The 16,101-nt window shown below is 34.3% G+C and overlaps 2 protein-coding genes across 7 annotated transcripts; one reads left to right on the top strand and one right to left on the bottom strand.

The window, feature by feature from the left end:
• Positions 1-1,317, top strand: LOC105335987 (uncharacterized). The gene is made up of 2 exons (XM_011440143.4): positions 1-108; positions 257-1,317. The coding sequence occupies exons 1-2, from the start codon at positions 94-96 to the stop codon at positions 767-769; spliced, it is 528 nt and encodes a 175-aa protein (XP_011438445.3). The 5' UTR covers positions 1-93; the 3' UTR covers positions 770-1,317.
• Positions 1,318-3,614: 2,297 nt separating this feature from the next.
• On the bottom strand, positions 3,615-16,101 carry LOC105335954 (RNA-binding protein FUS). Of its 6 annotated transcripts, none has more exons than XM_011440111.4 (18): positions 15,993-16,101; positions 15,832-15,859; positions 15,560-15,623; positions 12,712-12,907; positions 11,411-11,455; positions 10,745-10,810; positions 10,357-10,545; positions 10,120-10,159; positions 7,319-7,350; positions 6,697-6,720; positions 6,490-6,605; positions 6,263-6,392; positions 5,953-6,063; positions 5,693-5,770; positions 4,823-4,856; positions 4,511-4,602; positions 4,228-4,408; positions 3,615-3,810 (listed from the first exon to the last, which is right to left on the bottom strand). In XM_011440111.4, the coding sequence occupies exons 1-18, from the start codon at positions 16,006-16,008 to the stop codon at positions 3,759-3,761; spliced, it is 1,494 nt and encodes a 497-aa protein (XP_011438413.3). In that variant the 5' UTR covers positions 16,009-16,101; the 3' UTR covers positions 3,615-3,758. The 6 variants fall into 6 exon arrangements, with proteins under 6 accessions (XP_011438413.3, XP_011438405.3, XP_065936232.1 ...); XM_011440103.4 differs by having other exon boundaries at positions 15,560-15,629; positions 15,993-16,098; XM_066080160.1 differs by lacking the exon at positions 5,693-5,770 and having other exon boundaries at positions 15,560-15,629; positions 15,993-16,098.

Raw genomic sequence — 16,101 nt, forward strand, 5'->3', positions numbered from 1 at the left:
AATGAACACAATTAGTAGAGACTCTACAGATACTAAATAAATATTGAAAATATTGGAAAGGTAGCAGGCAAAATATCAGCAAAAAAATTTAATATGTCATTGAAAAAGGTATGCATGTCTATTTAAAGTATAATTTCATTTCAAAGTTAAGTTTTTTTTTGTTATTAATTTGACGACAATATTTTTAATTCAAATTTTCTTCATCTTTTTTCAAAATAGTTTTCGAGTTTGGGACATTACTTTTTTATCATTACAGATTTGTCCCATGCTTTTGCTGACTTTCTTTTGTTGTCAAGTTGAAAGTGGCAGGACAAATTGTCGCAATCCATCTTCCGTCCGTAAGCTTGCGCGCGGTCTGAGCCGATACAAACTAAAAGACTTGCCAGAAAGTTTTTATCTAATGGATAAACTGCGCAACAAAGTGACTGTTCCTCCTCAATACAAGGGCAGTGTATATGTCAACTTAGATAACGAGAACACGACGTGTCCAGCAACTCTGGAGAACAAATTACACGTGTGTCCCGGGTACAAGGTGATGGAGTATGATAGATTCAGGATCCCAAGCATGATGCTGCAGGTTCATTGTAAATGTAACGGTTGTCTTGGCTCCCCGGACAAAGCCTGTGTGCGTCTGTTTTACTATACCAGAGTGCTGAGGGTGACGGGGTGTAACAAAAAGGGAGTGTATGTGTACGACTACTTCTGGGAGAAGGTTTCCAATGGCTGTGTCTGCATCAAAAACGATAGGCAGACGATGCCCAGAGGTTAAGGTTCCAGTATTGTGTTCAATGAGTTTACCATTATTTATTGTGTTTCGTCTGCTTGAATGTGCTTTTTAAATGGATTTTTGAATGCAAACGTTTTGATGATGAGTGCGAATTATTATGTTGTCTCAAAATACTCTAGTCAATGTCCCAAATCACATTATCATGCATTAATTACCCAACTGTCGTTGGAACCATTGATACGTCACTGCCAGATTTAATCTAGAAGTACGATTCTCTATTGAGTGCAGCTCTGCGGGGGAGAACACACAGGAAGTGTATTAGAACACCGTACAATATCAGGTCAGAGGTAGAGGAAGTGATTGAATTCTTTCCTTGGTTGAACGCTCTTCCCTTTTTATGTGTTTGAACATGCATGTTTTTGTTTGCGAGTTTTACATATCTATACGTAACTTTTTAGTGGCGCGGAAATTTATTTATTTCATGGAAAATATTTCTGTTATTCCGTCTCGCTCTGCGAATTGTCTTTCACTTTCAAGATCTAATCATTGACGTGTATACATACTTCTTTTTGTAATTGTACATGCATTTTTTAGAATTTTTAAAATAAAATCTGTATTTTATATGTAATAAATATATTTTGTTATTATTATTGTTGTTACTGCACTTTATTGCGAATGTCTTGTCGAATATCGATTCTTGAGGCTTGGATTACGTGAAATAGTTAAAATAGAAGAAACTTGGGTTGGTTATCTATAGACGGTAAGGAGTGGGGTTGGGATGGGGTGAAAGATAGGGGGTGAACGATGGGGGGGGGGGGGGGGTGAACGAGTGATTGATAACGGAGGAAGTGCTAACAATGAAGGGACACACCTTTAAGGTGGTCACTCAAGTTTAATGTGTTTATACTGGCAGTTCACAGTGAATGAAGTGCATGCATGTTTATTTTTCTACTTCCATTGTACAGCGCCTTATCTAAGTGTAATTTGAAGTCTTGTAAGATAATTTAATTGAGATTATTTAAGAGTCATGATATTTTTACTACACCACGAACCCAATAAATGCCGAGCAAGACAATTACTAGTTTTTGTTCTTACAATCTGCTTGACATGGTTTATACAAGAAGTTTCTGATTGAGGGCTATATAGTACGCCAAGATACTATAAAAGTTACACCTGTAGATAACTTCAATGAAACAAAATTGATAAAAGAATTGCTTGATATTTTAAAATGCTTTAATTAAAAAAAACCCATTTAGAATTAATAACAATCTTCTTGATGCATGCAACAAATGATTTGTTTTTCCTTGATAAGAGAAGACCCTTCCATGCAGGCCTTGTTTGAACTAATATAATTTTATCATTGATGAGAACAATAGTTTATGGAGCGTGTGTATCTATTTAGCAAACAATATAATAAATGTCAATAAAATTAACGTTTTCTTTGATATCATCAATTCTTCGAGAATATCATCAAATTTTTAATTCGCTTCGAATGATAGTTAAATTGGCAACAGTAAAAGGGCCCCGCCATGCAGCCATGCTTTTAAAATTCAACAAATCAAATTCGACCTTGGCATGCTTTTCCTTATCGAATATTTACTTCCAACATATTAAAAATAGATCATCATACACATGCATGCATACGTCACCCTATCGTAATATCAATTTAAATAAATAGAGATATCACATTTCTATTAATCCACCTATTTCTTCAGCAAACAAGGAAGTTGGACGGGTAGGTGAAGTATTTGAAGGCCAAAGCTGTTGTTCTACGTGGAAGCAAGTGACACGGGTAACTGGTTATTACACGTGGAGAACCCGACAGCCAATGAGAAACAGTTCCCCTAACAAGTAGTACTCAACAAATATATTTAACTACAGATCGCCGTCACACCAATAATCTGTGGGCCAAATTAAGCTACCCCTCGCGTGAAATGGAAAAAATTCCCCTGCTGTGTTCTGGACATGCGTGACGAGATAATACAGAAAAGATAAGATTATTATTGATCGTCCGGTTATGAGGGGTCACTGCAAAATTATCAATATCCATGGTCGTTTTGCAAACTTTTTAATCTCTCAACTTCAATTCTTAAATCATGGACATTCAATTAATTGCATACTTATTTCAGTGTATTTCGGATAGAAAGGGTGCTGCCCTTTGATGTAAAAAAAACCTACGAGCTTAAGCAGTATAGTGTGTATCATAATTTGTTATCAATTATAGAATTTTTAATATATTACATCAAGATTATTACAAACTTCTAGTAAAACAATTTTTTTAATCCGTACTTCTATTCTATAGAAACAAAAACACACAAAAACATTTTTTATTGTTGTACATGTATATTCCTTTGACCACGTGTTGATAATCGCAAGTATAGTCGTAACCCATCATTCAATTCCATTGGTCAGTTTCATCACTGGTTCAGTGTTTGATATGCAAAATAGTATTGATTTCATTTCAGTTAATCGGTGCGTAATATGAAGATCAGCACGCCGGATAATGCATACCGACACGCCATTAGTGGAATGGCAGCAATTCTACAGTTAGTAACCGTTTTATATTACATCCTGCATAGATAAAATTTAAAAGGATCGCATACTCAAATTTGAGCGGTTTAACATATCCTAATTTGTATCTAGCACAAGAACTAGTTCAAACCATCTCCTCCATAGGTAACGCGCAATTCTTGTCATCTCACTTGTCACGAACAGCCAATAAGTAACCTGCATTAAAATGCTATGGTCTTTACTCTAACCAATCTCTACCTCTATGAAACAGATGTGTCAGCTTTATTGAATTTAATCTATGTGCTTTAAATATCATAACACTACCCGACAATACCACGGGTATTTCCATATATCCAATAATAAATCAGAAACAACATACATGACATGATTTATTAACAATGGCAGAATAAGGACTGTGTCAGCATTTTAAAAGGATGAAAAATTAAAACAATGCAAATAAAATGAGACATGATTACACGACAATGTTCATCAAAATGCAAGGTGACCATTACACTCCAGATCAATATGGCTTCGGTCTTCTGTCTTGTCGGCCACCACCCATGCCACCTCCCCTGAAAGAGTGAACATTTGTTTATTACATCTCTGAAAACCTAATATGCCAAAAACATTTACACTGCAAACAATATTCTGGCCAATTTATTCAATCAATATTCTGTAGGCAGCTATCAATTCTGTGAATAAGTTTATACCACTGTATAATGTGTCATGCAGCTTTATGAAATTGTCAAAACCAAACAACATAAAGATTAGTAACTTCACACTGCATTTGTGAAGTTACTAATCTTTAACATTTGCTAACCCTAGTGTAGATCTTTTCCACAGTACATAGGTACAAGTGGCTGTATGTGAATGACCTGTCAGTGTTAACCCTAGTGTTAATTTTCTCCACAGTACACTAGTACTGTTTTAACCCTTGTGTAGATCTTTTCCACAGAGCATTATTACATGTGGCTACATGTGTGACTGACCTGTCTCTGCCTCCTCTGTCTCCACCACCTCGTCCTCCGCGGAAACCTCCGCCTCCACGGCCTCGGTCACCACCAAATCCACCTCCTCTACCACGGCCACCGCCAAATCCCCCACCACCACCACGACCTCTGTCGAATCCACCACGACCACCTCTCATTCCACCCCGTCCCCCACGGAAACCTATAGCGAATATAAAATAAAATTTGAGTTTCTTATTAAAAATTTAGCACTGTCACTTTCTGACCAAATCAATGCAGAAACTGAGTGTTGTTGTAACCTCACCATCATCATCTCCTCCGCCTCCACCTCCTGGTCTAGGGGCATTACATCTGTTGCAGTTATTTCTCCATGAAAAGTTATTGTTTCCACATTGCCTGAAAAGATGTAGAATTGAACACTACACAGTCACCAATGGGTATTAGCTTCTTATGCATGTAATTAATTCAATATTAAGGGGGGGGTGTGTTGATATGGAGAATTAGACAAAGAATGTTTTTAACATTTTGAAATATTTAACCTGTGGTCAATCAATTTGCAATACATAAATTAATCCATTCATGGTTCACTTGCTATGTAATTATTATCAACACTTACTCATTGGGGCAGATCCAATCTCCTTCTCTTCCACCTTGAAAATAAGAATACGGTATATATTTTCACTATTTCATAAATAACTTTTAATCTCTGAAATATATTTTTATGAATACAAAAAATGGGGATCATTCTGGGTTTTGCTGGAAACTACCCCTTATTGAGAAATTGGGAACATCAGCTGGGGTCATAGCCTTGCTGGGGGAGGGTCTATAGGGACAAAGCTCTCTGGTCAAAATTAAATTTCAGTATTTGTATGACCATTTAGAGTGCATAAAGTGCATACACAGCAGGGGAAATTTTCTCTTGAAGAAAAATGCCCAAATTTGGAGTTATCATGCCCTAGATTAATCCTAGACAAATCCTTGCAGTTCATAAAATTATCAGCTTAATTTAATAACTACACTATTAACTACAATCCTCACACACTTGTCATTTAAGTAAATCAAGCCTGCAAGTTACAAAGCCCCACAGTAGACGCACATTTTAATGAAATTATTTCTAAAGTATTCGATTATTAATCGATTACATGTTATAAAGTAATCCATTACAATCGATTACTGGACAAAAATGAGTGTAATCGATTAATAATCGATTACACAAATTTCCCTATGTAATCGATTATTAATTGATTACATTTTTGAGTAATCGTGCTGATGCCTGTCAGTAGTCATACTTTCCCAGTGACATATCAAAACCAATTCTTTTTTTAAAGAAGACTTTAACCCCAAGAGAAGGCCAAAATGACATATCTTTTTTATTAATGATTCACGATTTTCATTTAACTTTCAAAGCTCAGGATTGATGTTGGTGTTAAATTCTGCCTTCTTCATTAATTGGATGACTCTGGTAAGATTAACTAGTAATGCTTACCTTCACCTCCACTTCCTCCCCCTCCTCCTCCACCACCACCAAAACTTCCACGTCCACCTCTTCCTCCTCCATTACCACCTAAATTCAAAATATTCATCTTAAACTACAACATGATCAAACTAAAGATTTAACAGTTTACTTTACTGATATCATACTATACAAGGCACATATTGTACATGTAGTACAAATCAAAAGTATAGAATATAAAAGAAGCATAAATAAAGGCATCAGTCATGGATTAACAAAAACGGTGAACTCACCGCGACCAAAACTACCTCCTCGTCCTCCGCCCCCGCGACCTCCACCAAAGTTTGTGTTCATTTTTCTAGTGGCAATCTCCACTTTTATTGTGTTGCCACCAAAGTCTTTCTCTATTAAATAAAATATCAAAACAGTCTAATGGTATCTGATCAATAAAATTGAACCAATTGAACTCTACTTTATGCAATTGTTTACAGTCCTTCCAAGTCAGGTATATCTACACATTTACACATCTTGCTCTTTTTTTTCCCCGATAAAAAATTGAAATTGATTCATCTCTTTATACCAATGTCAATTAAGATTACATACCATTGAACCAGTTGATAGCTGCCTTGGCTGTTTCACAGTCATCATAAGTGATTGTGGCTTCTCCTTTTGGCCTACCAGTGTTTTTGTCTTTGTAGATCCAAACTTTTGGTTTACCAGTTCTCTTGTCAGTCTGCCATGAAAAAAACAAACCATGTGGTTATTCTGTAATTACTTGTCTTTCAATAAAATATTCTCCTGATTCATCACGGTTTTTATCTTATGCATACCTTTATAACACCGATGCTGCCAAAGTGTTGGACTAGACCATCTTCATCAATATCCTCTGGTAATCCAGATACGAAGATTGTGTCTACCATTTCCATCATGTCACCACCACCACCTCCTGCAAACACAAATCACACATAGCAAGTTATTTGCAAAATTGCAAGTACAAGTTAACCCGGACACAATCGCAGTAAAATACAGAAACTTACCACGATCATCTCTGCCCCTGTCTCCTACAAAACCAATGACCAAATAAGTACAAAGATAACTTCAACATCTGAACATTCTCTACTTAGGATTTTCTTAGCTTTTTACATTCACACCCTGCCCACACAGATCATATTCAATTCAATGAAATTTCATGATCTGGCTTTCCATGAAATGAATCAAGTTTACCCGATATTCAGATTGCCTCAATATCAACTTCACAATAATTCACACAGTTCTCCAACATATAATTAGCTACATTGAACTTGAGCTCTAAAAAGCACTACTTAGTTTACATTTTTTAAAATAATTTCTCATAAAAAGTACTTGTGTCTTTCAATTAACACAAGAATGTAATCTTTTCATTGACAAACTCTCTCATTTTGACCAACACTTTATGTTCAATGCAATTTAAGCACCTTTTCAATCTCTTGATTGTCACTTAACCATAATAATCAACACTGTAATATCACCACAGATATTTCTGATATTTGAATGGGATTTTTCATGTATACACCTTAACAACCATTTCACCCAATTTAATGTACTTGTTCTTTGAGGTCTCAGTAAAACAACATAAAACAGGCTATAAAAATGTTGATGGTAACTTGTTACCCGACTTACCACCAAATTTGCTGAAACCTCCTCGACCACCACTGAAATGTATTACATGGGTCATTATCTCGATTGAATCCTGTACACTGTACAGAATCAGTCGAGACTAACGCTGTCCTCTGTGTTGAGCTGTAGGTGGATGTCTAAACCCCTAATACTGCCTCTTACTCTGGGCAGTTTCATTATTGAACCATGACAATAATGTAGACTGTTGCAAAGCCACCCTATACAATCCCGAAAGTCTACTGTCTTGAAATTTTATGCTTATATTAACCATTTCTTTTGTTTAAATCCTACTTTTCTGTGGCTCTGGTTGACACATTTTAACTAGGGCACAACTTGTCTCAGTGCATGTATGTAATAACTGGGCTGTGTAACTCCACAACATGCTTCATAGAATCACCAACATTACTTTTCTTTCTTATAACAATATCACCTCAATCAGTTTTTAAATTCAGTTCAGATTCAATGCCTATAATGAAATATCCATGACATATTTTGTTTCGTTAATAAGTTATTTATCACATAATATATATCAAACTAGACTGGTCTTTTTATATTTGAAAATTTCAAACTACAAGAATGCTACATTTGGTATATTTTATAGACTCATGAAATTATTTTCATACAGAACAGAATAATTACTTGACAGAACAAATGAAGTATCTTAAAACATTTCCAAGACAACAATAATGATAAACCTGATGAAAATCAAAACCAAACATACATCAAAATATTTATTCTGTTCACTACTTTTTATTGTACATGTACGGTGCATCAAGTTTTCTCTACTTCCTCAGATTTATCACAACCATAAATATGGGTACTTTTTTCAAGAGAGATAAACCAAAAATCTATCAAAGATAAAAACCCTCCTTTTGATTTCAGACTAAGAGCAATTGTCATGAGGTCAAAGGATACTAGAATTCCAATTTAAACAAGTATTAACCAATTTTGCTAACAGAAAATGTACTATAAACACTTGAGCATACAATGACAGTTGGCATTTAGTTTGTACTTATGTGTGACAAATATTTAGATAAAATATGATGCATTCAAATGTACATGGCATTTCAGTATTTGGAAGTACTACAGCAGGGTTTTCAAAACCAATTTCACGAAAACTTGACATTTTAACTATTTTTTCTGTTAAACTCTGTAGTAAATAACTTTTTTCTGCTAAAACCTTTGTAGTAAACACCATTTAATACCCTTCAACCAGAGCCACAAACGTACCCCTGAAAACTCTTGCTTAAACTCTTGTTTTTAAACCAAATATGCATACCCACAGGACTCGCTGGACAAAGTGTTTTAAAGTTATTCACACACCTTTTAACTCTTGCTCATGCAACCATATTAAGTGGCAGATTTTTTTAAAGGTGTAATGGTTATAGATTTGGGAATTTTCTTTAAACTTTGTTGTTTAATTCAATTTTGACTCATCTTATTATGAGTTTTTCTTTTATATACACTTTTTCTTTAAAATACATTTCTTTAAATGCAGTGGGTATATTTATGTAATTATTTTTCATTGCACAAACAACCTGTGTGTAGTACATGATCTTCATGTTTTCTGGACCTGCATTTGCCTTATTCAAACAATGGTTATGATGTTCACAGTGATGAACTCAGTGGGGCTAACTTTCAATATTTCTTCTGTATTTCAAATTAAAATTAAGTGTTATTTATCTAAAATGAAAAAAAAAATTAACATAAAGTTACAAATTCACATAATGCAATGCCAATTTTATTCCTCTGAATAGCCTGAAAGAATTTTATACACTTACTTGTATCAATAAATGACACAATACTTTGCTCCTCATATAATATATACAATATAATATATCCTTGAAAAATTATTTTATTGCCTTACCATTGATAAAAAATTAGCGATTGAAATTATTCCATCATTTATCATTGGAAATTTAATGGTGACATTCAAATTAATTAATAATTGTATTAACAGTAAATAATAGTTTTCTTAGACCAAAAAAAAAATTATGGTGAGTGAAACTTACTTTTTCACAAGCATTTATATTGTATTATTTTCATTCACTTTTATTTTATGAAATCTATTATCAAAGTTGCAAGATTTATCTTCTTGAACATTGTCAACTAAGTTACCCATTCAATCCATTGTATTACTATCATAAGTATAACAGCATACCTTTCAAGAAAGCTTATATTCATTATGTTCTGCCTTTCTCCTGTCACAAAACAGTGAACAGCACAGTATGTCAATTATGTTTGTTTAAAACACCACCTTTTATTCTATTATTCCACTTTTTATTACTACCGTTGAAGAACTTTGATAGTTCATTTTAAGTCACCATTTAAATAAGGGGCCTACATTGTTCCAGCGAGTCCATAATATTGACCATTTTCTTCATAAAGAGAAGAGCATGTTGCTTTATACTTTGGTAAACCTTTTAATAACTCTTAATTTTTGCAACAAAATACAGTCAACATCATTTCATATGGTCACCTGTTGGAAATAGACTCTAAAATTGCATATATGGGTTAATTAAACAAGTATACTCAATTCATGTAACCATGGTATAAAGGATTTCTACTTTAACTAAATTTCACTTGTCGATTTCTCTTTTCTTCTTTTTTTTTTAAACCCCAACAATATCACCATTCAAGTTTATTTTCTACTTAAACATCATCAGTATAATCAATGACATATATTCAAACATCTTTTTCTATATTCCCCCTTTTTTTGTTTACTTGACATTTGTTTTTCACCAGAAACTACATTTGAATAATAAGTGCTTACCCATTACAAGTAAAAATGAAATGTAACCTACCCATAGCCACCGCCATCTCTTCCTCCGCCCCCACGACCACCTACAATCAAAATTGTCAAGTGAACTATTCAGGTCTTCATTGATTACTCTTATACAATCTGTTCATATTCAAATACATTTCAACACTCATTATTAAACATTCAGGATTCTTTTGAATTATCCCACAAGACTGATAGTTGTGCCAAAAGGACTGATGTCTAAGACTTTCTGTGTAAACCAGTGAAAAATTAATATTACCTCTCATGCCCCCTCTGTCACCATATCCCCCGCCCCTCTCTTGTCTGTAGTTATCCTGAGAGCCATAACCTCCTCCTCCTCCTCCATAACCACCCCCGGACTGTTGTCCCCCTCCATAGCCGCCGCCGGCCTGACCCCCACTCTGTCCCCCACCATACGACCCACCACCCGCTGCTTGGGCCTGATAACCTGCAATTTACAATAAGGTCCACATTTACATTCCCAGAAGGATCATCAACTTGACTAATGAAATGCAGGTTTACATGCACTTCTATTTATTTGTTTAGACTATTTTTGTTAGCACTAAAGAGAAAGTTGATAGACTCCCAGTTATATTCTAATTTTAACAGTGCTACCTGGTTTTACCTGTTTATAGTCAGTGACTTACCACCGCCGTATCCCCCACTCTGACCCCCATATGACCCTGCGCCTCCTTGGGATTGGGTCTGATAACCTGAAACCAATGAAAACAACTAATGAAGTTTCATGCAAAATGTGTATTGTTCCCATATGAAAAATTTCACTGCTGTCAGAAAACAAACACTTTTTTAGTCATGTAGCTGTATCTACATAACATGCACAATCTTTTAGTTTTTAACATTTCATTTTACTTGATGCATATATAAAGGCTTTTGAAATTAAAAATGAGTCCTATAAAATACAAGATAGAACATGCTTTTTTCCAATAAACTAGTAGGAAAATGGAACAAAAATATTATTAATCCTAACCCAAACACTCTTCTACAGTAATTTCAGGTCAGTGAACATGACAGCAACACGTTATTTAAACTTAACATAAGTTCTTGAATGAAATACACATATTTGTTGGTTTTTTTCAATTAATAATGAAAAAATGTGGCATGCATCAAATTATGTATTTAAAGAAAAATGTTGCAAAAAGGTTTTTTTCTGAAAGAAAACAAATTAATAGGGATTGCTTCAAAGAGTTCAATCACCAAGCACTGAATGGAGACCTAGCACTATTCATTCATTGTTATTATAATTATAACCGAAACCTTTATGCCAAAGTGTCAATATAAACAAAACACTTTACCTCCCTGTTGAACATACGAGGCATAAGCTTGTGCAGATTGTCCTGCTGTAAAACCATTGGCAGGATTTATGAACAAAATAACCTAGATGCTTAAGAGCCAAATAGGACCAATCATGCAGAATATAACCTACATGGTAAATGAGATTTGAATCTCAAGACTAATTAAATTTCTACAATTTTGCTCTATGTGACTTGTCAAAGTGAAAAACAGGATGTCGCTAAATCATGTCAATATCAGTTCAGGGATGGGGTAATCAAAATCAGTAATCGTAATCAGCTGTAATCGATTACAGGTTGCTGAGTAATCATGAGTAATCAGTAATCATCCATTTTCTGATTACAAGTAATCGTAATTTAATCGATTACTCTGTAAAAAAAAAAAGTCCTGTAATCATGATTAATTTTTGATTACTTTTATGATTACAATGGCAAAATTCAATAGGTTGAAATCATTATTCATTGGATCTTATATTTAGTGAATAAGGTTCAGTCTTAAAGTTGGCCAGTATTACTTTATTGCCCTTGGGCATCATGTTTAAATTCATGTCCAGTCACGATACAATGAGTTTGCTATTCAACAGTCCATGCTTTTAGGCGCATTAGAAAACAGTTCACATACTGTGCTTATTGAATTGGGAAAATTATTTAAAGGGTCACTTTTAGTTGGACTTTGTTCAGAAAAGGTGTCTGCTGTACAAAATTTTAAGTTTTCTGATGATCAACCATCATCGGGTATTGTGAAAGCCAAATGTAGATACTGTTCTGCATACATATCGGGGAATGCAAAAACTACTGCAAATAATACATAATGCAACAAATTACATTGATACCAGAATAAAGAGTCCCGTCAAAAAATGCACTGGTTTTTTTTTTAATGAAACATTTAAACTATGAAAAAACTGAAAAACAAATAATGTAATCTAAAATAATCACAAGTAATCATGATTACAATGAGGAAAAGTAATCTAATGTAATCGATTACTTTTTAAAATAGATGTAATTAGCTTGTAATAGATTACTTTTAAAAACCAAAGTAATTGTAATTTAATCGATTACTTTTGAAAGTAATCGACCCCATCCCTGGTTCTATAGCTCAAACATTCAAAAATGTTCAAGCAGCAAATAGAAGCAGACAATGCAAAGACATCCAAATTTCTACCATCACTACCAACCAAAGTTTAGGTTGAATTTTCAGAATATATACAAGTGACTGTCCTGCGACTGCAAAGTTGCAACACCAAACATACTAGCTAAGTCAAATCTAGAATATACAGAATGCAAGTCAAAAGTTGTTAACATACTTCCTTGCTGACCATATCCACTCTGTTGCTGTTGTCCATACTGCTGACCTCCATAACCCCCCGAGGTGTCATACGACTGAGCAGCTGGTTGCTGTCCATAGCCTGTGCTCTGTGCACCAGCAGTCTGCCCTGCTTGTTGTCCATAAGCACTCTGGTCATATCCTGTATAGCCTTGCTGTTGATAGCCCTGCGCAGCCTGAAAATTGGAACGGGTCTCTCACAAATAATTCAATACATTTTCACTTTTATCAGGTCCAATACAATCACTAGATTTAGCAACTTACCCTTATTTACCTACAAAGTTTTATTCACATACCTGGAGAAGGTTTATTTAGCTAACTTTATGAAATTTTGCATTTATATAGTAAAATAGACAAGAAGTCGCAAGGAACTGTCTACACTGTATGTGTAGTTTTAGATAGGCAACCCAGAGCAAAACTAGTTAAGACATTGCTGCTTTTCAGCAGTTCTAGGAAAAACATGCATTTCTTTTGTTTGAGTAACTGACACATTGTGTGTGATGAGGTATGAATAAGAATGATTACTTCATATTGCGCTGAATTATTACTATTCAATTATCATGTTAACCAAAACTGTTTTTCTTTATTATTCCATTTAAGAAGCAGCTGTTTGGTAACACATAAACGTTATTTATGGCCTCAACACTTTTAGAACTGCAATGAAAGAGCAACATTTCCAAGAGTGACTTTTTCATGAATTATTTTCAGATCAGTTCAAAGTTGAAAATTATTGCTGCCACTAAATGCAACTTTTTGTACAAATGCCCATTTAAGGTCAAGATCTAGTTAATGATTCCAAACTGTCCTTTTGGTGCTAGAACCATTATGACATCATAATTGATTTGATGAATCTTTTCCCATATTTTACGGCTTTAAAGAAATCATGTAGAAAATAAAATAATATTTTGACATTCTGTATTTAATCACAAGAAAAGTAATCCTGGTGCCTATATCCAATTTGACATCATTTTAAAGAGGAGGTCAAGAGCTGGTTTAATGCCATTTTTGGAGAGACTGTAGGGATTCCAGATATATTTCATTACTCACAAATGGACAAAACTCCAAGAATTGTTACTTTCATCCTTCATATTTCATAGAAAATGGTTGTTTAAAACTTGATTTTTCATTGTGTCTACCAAAAACTTAAGCCCCTGTACACACTATGAAACAAAAATATTTTTATGAAGCATCATAAAAGAATTTATATCTTGAATTTCATAAATCTGTAGGCACCTTTCATTTACTAGATCTTGACCTTAAGAAAAAAGCATGATCGAGTAGCTAAATAAACTATTTCAGGTTTCAAAATAAACCTATGTATATAATCCAAGCTACCTAGCTAGAGTCTGTCCCAAGTAATTGCTTCCATCACTTTTTGACAGGGTTGGCCGGGAAATACCAGTGCTGGGAATTACCAGTGGTAAATACTGGTATTTCCTGTCGCGGTAAATACTACTGATTTTCAATAAACTGGGAAATACAAATTTTTAATCCTAATTTCTTTAATTTGTTCAATGTAAAAAGTATGTTTAGGATATAAGATATTAACAATAAGCATCGAAACACAATTTTGCATACTTTGCCATTTCACTGTCAGTTTATGAATCTTAAATTCACCACATCACCTATTCCCAAAGACTTCTATAGCTGCTAGTGTACAAATTTTAGTCCAGCTTTTTGAACCCCAACTTTTGTGTTGTACAGATTTATAATTTAAAGCACAAAATAAACTATTATAATTACTGTAGGTGTTACAAGTAACAATTAAGTAAACACACATGTTGTTTTAATAAACTATTGACTCTTGACAGTTTTGTGCTTCTGTTTTGGGGAGATATATACTATGAGTGTGGCTAATTGGCTTCTTGGGTGTTGCATACTGAGGTAGTGACACAGTCACACTTTAATTTTCATAATTTTCTTGGCCCATTTTCACATACATCAAATAACTAGAAAACAGAACTTTTGATATCATGTTTATGATAACTGTATAGATGCACCTATACATGTACCTGACTTAACAATGGTGTATGAATGAACCATGTTTGGAGTATTCATAAGATAACCAATGCATTACTGGCCAGTAAAAACTTGTTAAAATCGAAGACAATTATAAATGCCATTGCTGACAAGGTGTACTATTGTGTACATCCCTGCTGGCTGCAGATTTGATTTAGACTGAATATGAAGTACTTAAATATGTAGTGGTACTTTATTTCCCGGGAAATACCAGTAAATCCCGGGAATTACCAGTATTTCCCACTGTCTTGGGAAATATGAGTATTTCCCGCTTTCTTGCCAACCCTGCTTTTTGATGATTTTTCATAAAAATACACATACCTGTGAAAGAAGTACAATTGAAATTAACGAAATGGAAAATAACCAAGATATCTTCATTGACAAATTATCCCTTTTCACTCATAAAATTACACAGGAATGAAAAATTTTATGGTGATTTATAATAGGAAATGTTTACATCTGTTCTCCATTCAGAAGTACTCAGGACAACTCGCGCAATTTTTCAACGTTATCATCCGGGTTTATTAATGGCAGATGCAATGCAAAATCCACGTAGACTTTCAAGTTTGGGATGTGTATTGAAACCTGAATCGGTAGAGGGGGCGTTTCAAAACAGATAATCTGAACATTTTTCATATTAATGGATGAACATAGTTTGAGCACAATGGTATTTATTTTTTATCGAAATATCAGGTGAAATGTGGTGCAAGCAAAAACTCGGGATAGAGTATAATTCTATAGTTGATTGTACTGGACCTGTTTAACAAAAAAACTTGCATACTTGATACTTCAGATTCTACAATGCTTACAGGCTGTCCATATGCACTTTGCTGCTGTCCATATGCACTTGCATCTGTCGACTGGCCGTACCCACTGTAGCTTGAAAAGAGGGAAAACAGTAAAGCACAATAGCCTAATCAGTACACAATGCTGCCAATATATGAAATTAAATTATTAAATAAAGGTGTAAAAAATTTAAATCACACGCTATATTCACAATCAAATTATAGTTTTAAAGTCAAACAAACAGTAAATCGTATAAAATTGACCACTTTTTTTTAACTTCAAGAAAATATCTCACCCTCCTGCGGCCGTTGAATAACTGTACTCTGAAGAAGAAAAAACAAAGAGGAAATTAAATTTGTGAGAACTACTAGCAATTTCTCATATAAAAGAAATCATCTACTTGAGGATTATAATGATCAAGCATGCTTTTGATGAGATAAATCCAACATTACTTACGACTTGCGTCCGCCATTGTCGCGTTTCTTTCTTGCCTGGGCGATCACGTGACACAAAAGCGTGCTTTCATTCGGGTCCCGTGACTTACCGTAAAACACCGGAAATTGCC

This window comes from Magallana gigas, chromosome 3 (genome assembly GCF_963853765.1).
Source record: "Magallana gigas chromosome 3, xbMagGiga1.1, whole genome shotgun sequence".
NCBI lineage: Eukaryota > Metazoa > Mollusca > Bivalvia > Ostreida > Ostreidae > Magallana > Magallana gigas.

What these genes read in the sequence shown, in the direction of transcription:
- LOC105335954 (XM_011440103.4), bottom strand. An exon ending in TGACAGAGGGGGCATGAGAG is followed by an intron (nt 10,160 to 10,356) that starts GTAATATTAATT and finishes TTTTGATTGTAG; the next exon opens with GTGGTCGTGGGGGCGGAGGA. An exon ending in GACAGAGGAGGCAGAGACAG is followed by an intron (nt 3,811 to 4,227) that starts GTCAGTCACACA and finishes TCACTCTTTCAG; the next exon opens with GGGAGGTGGCATGGGTGGTG.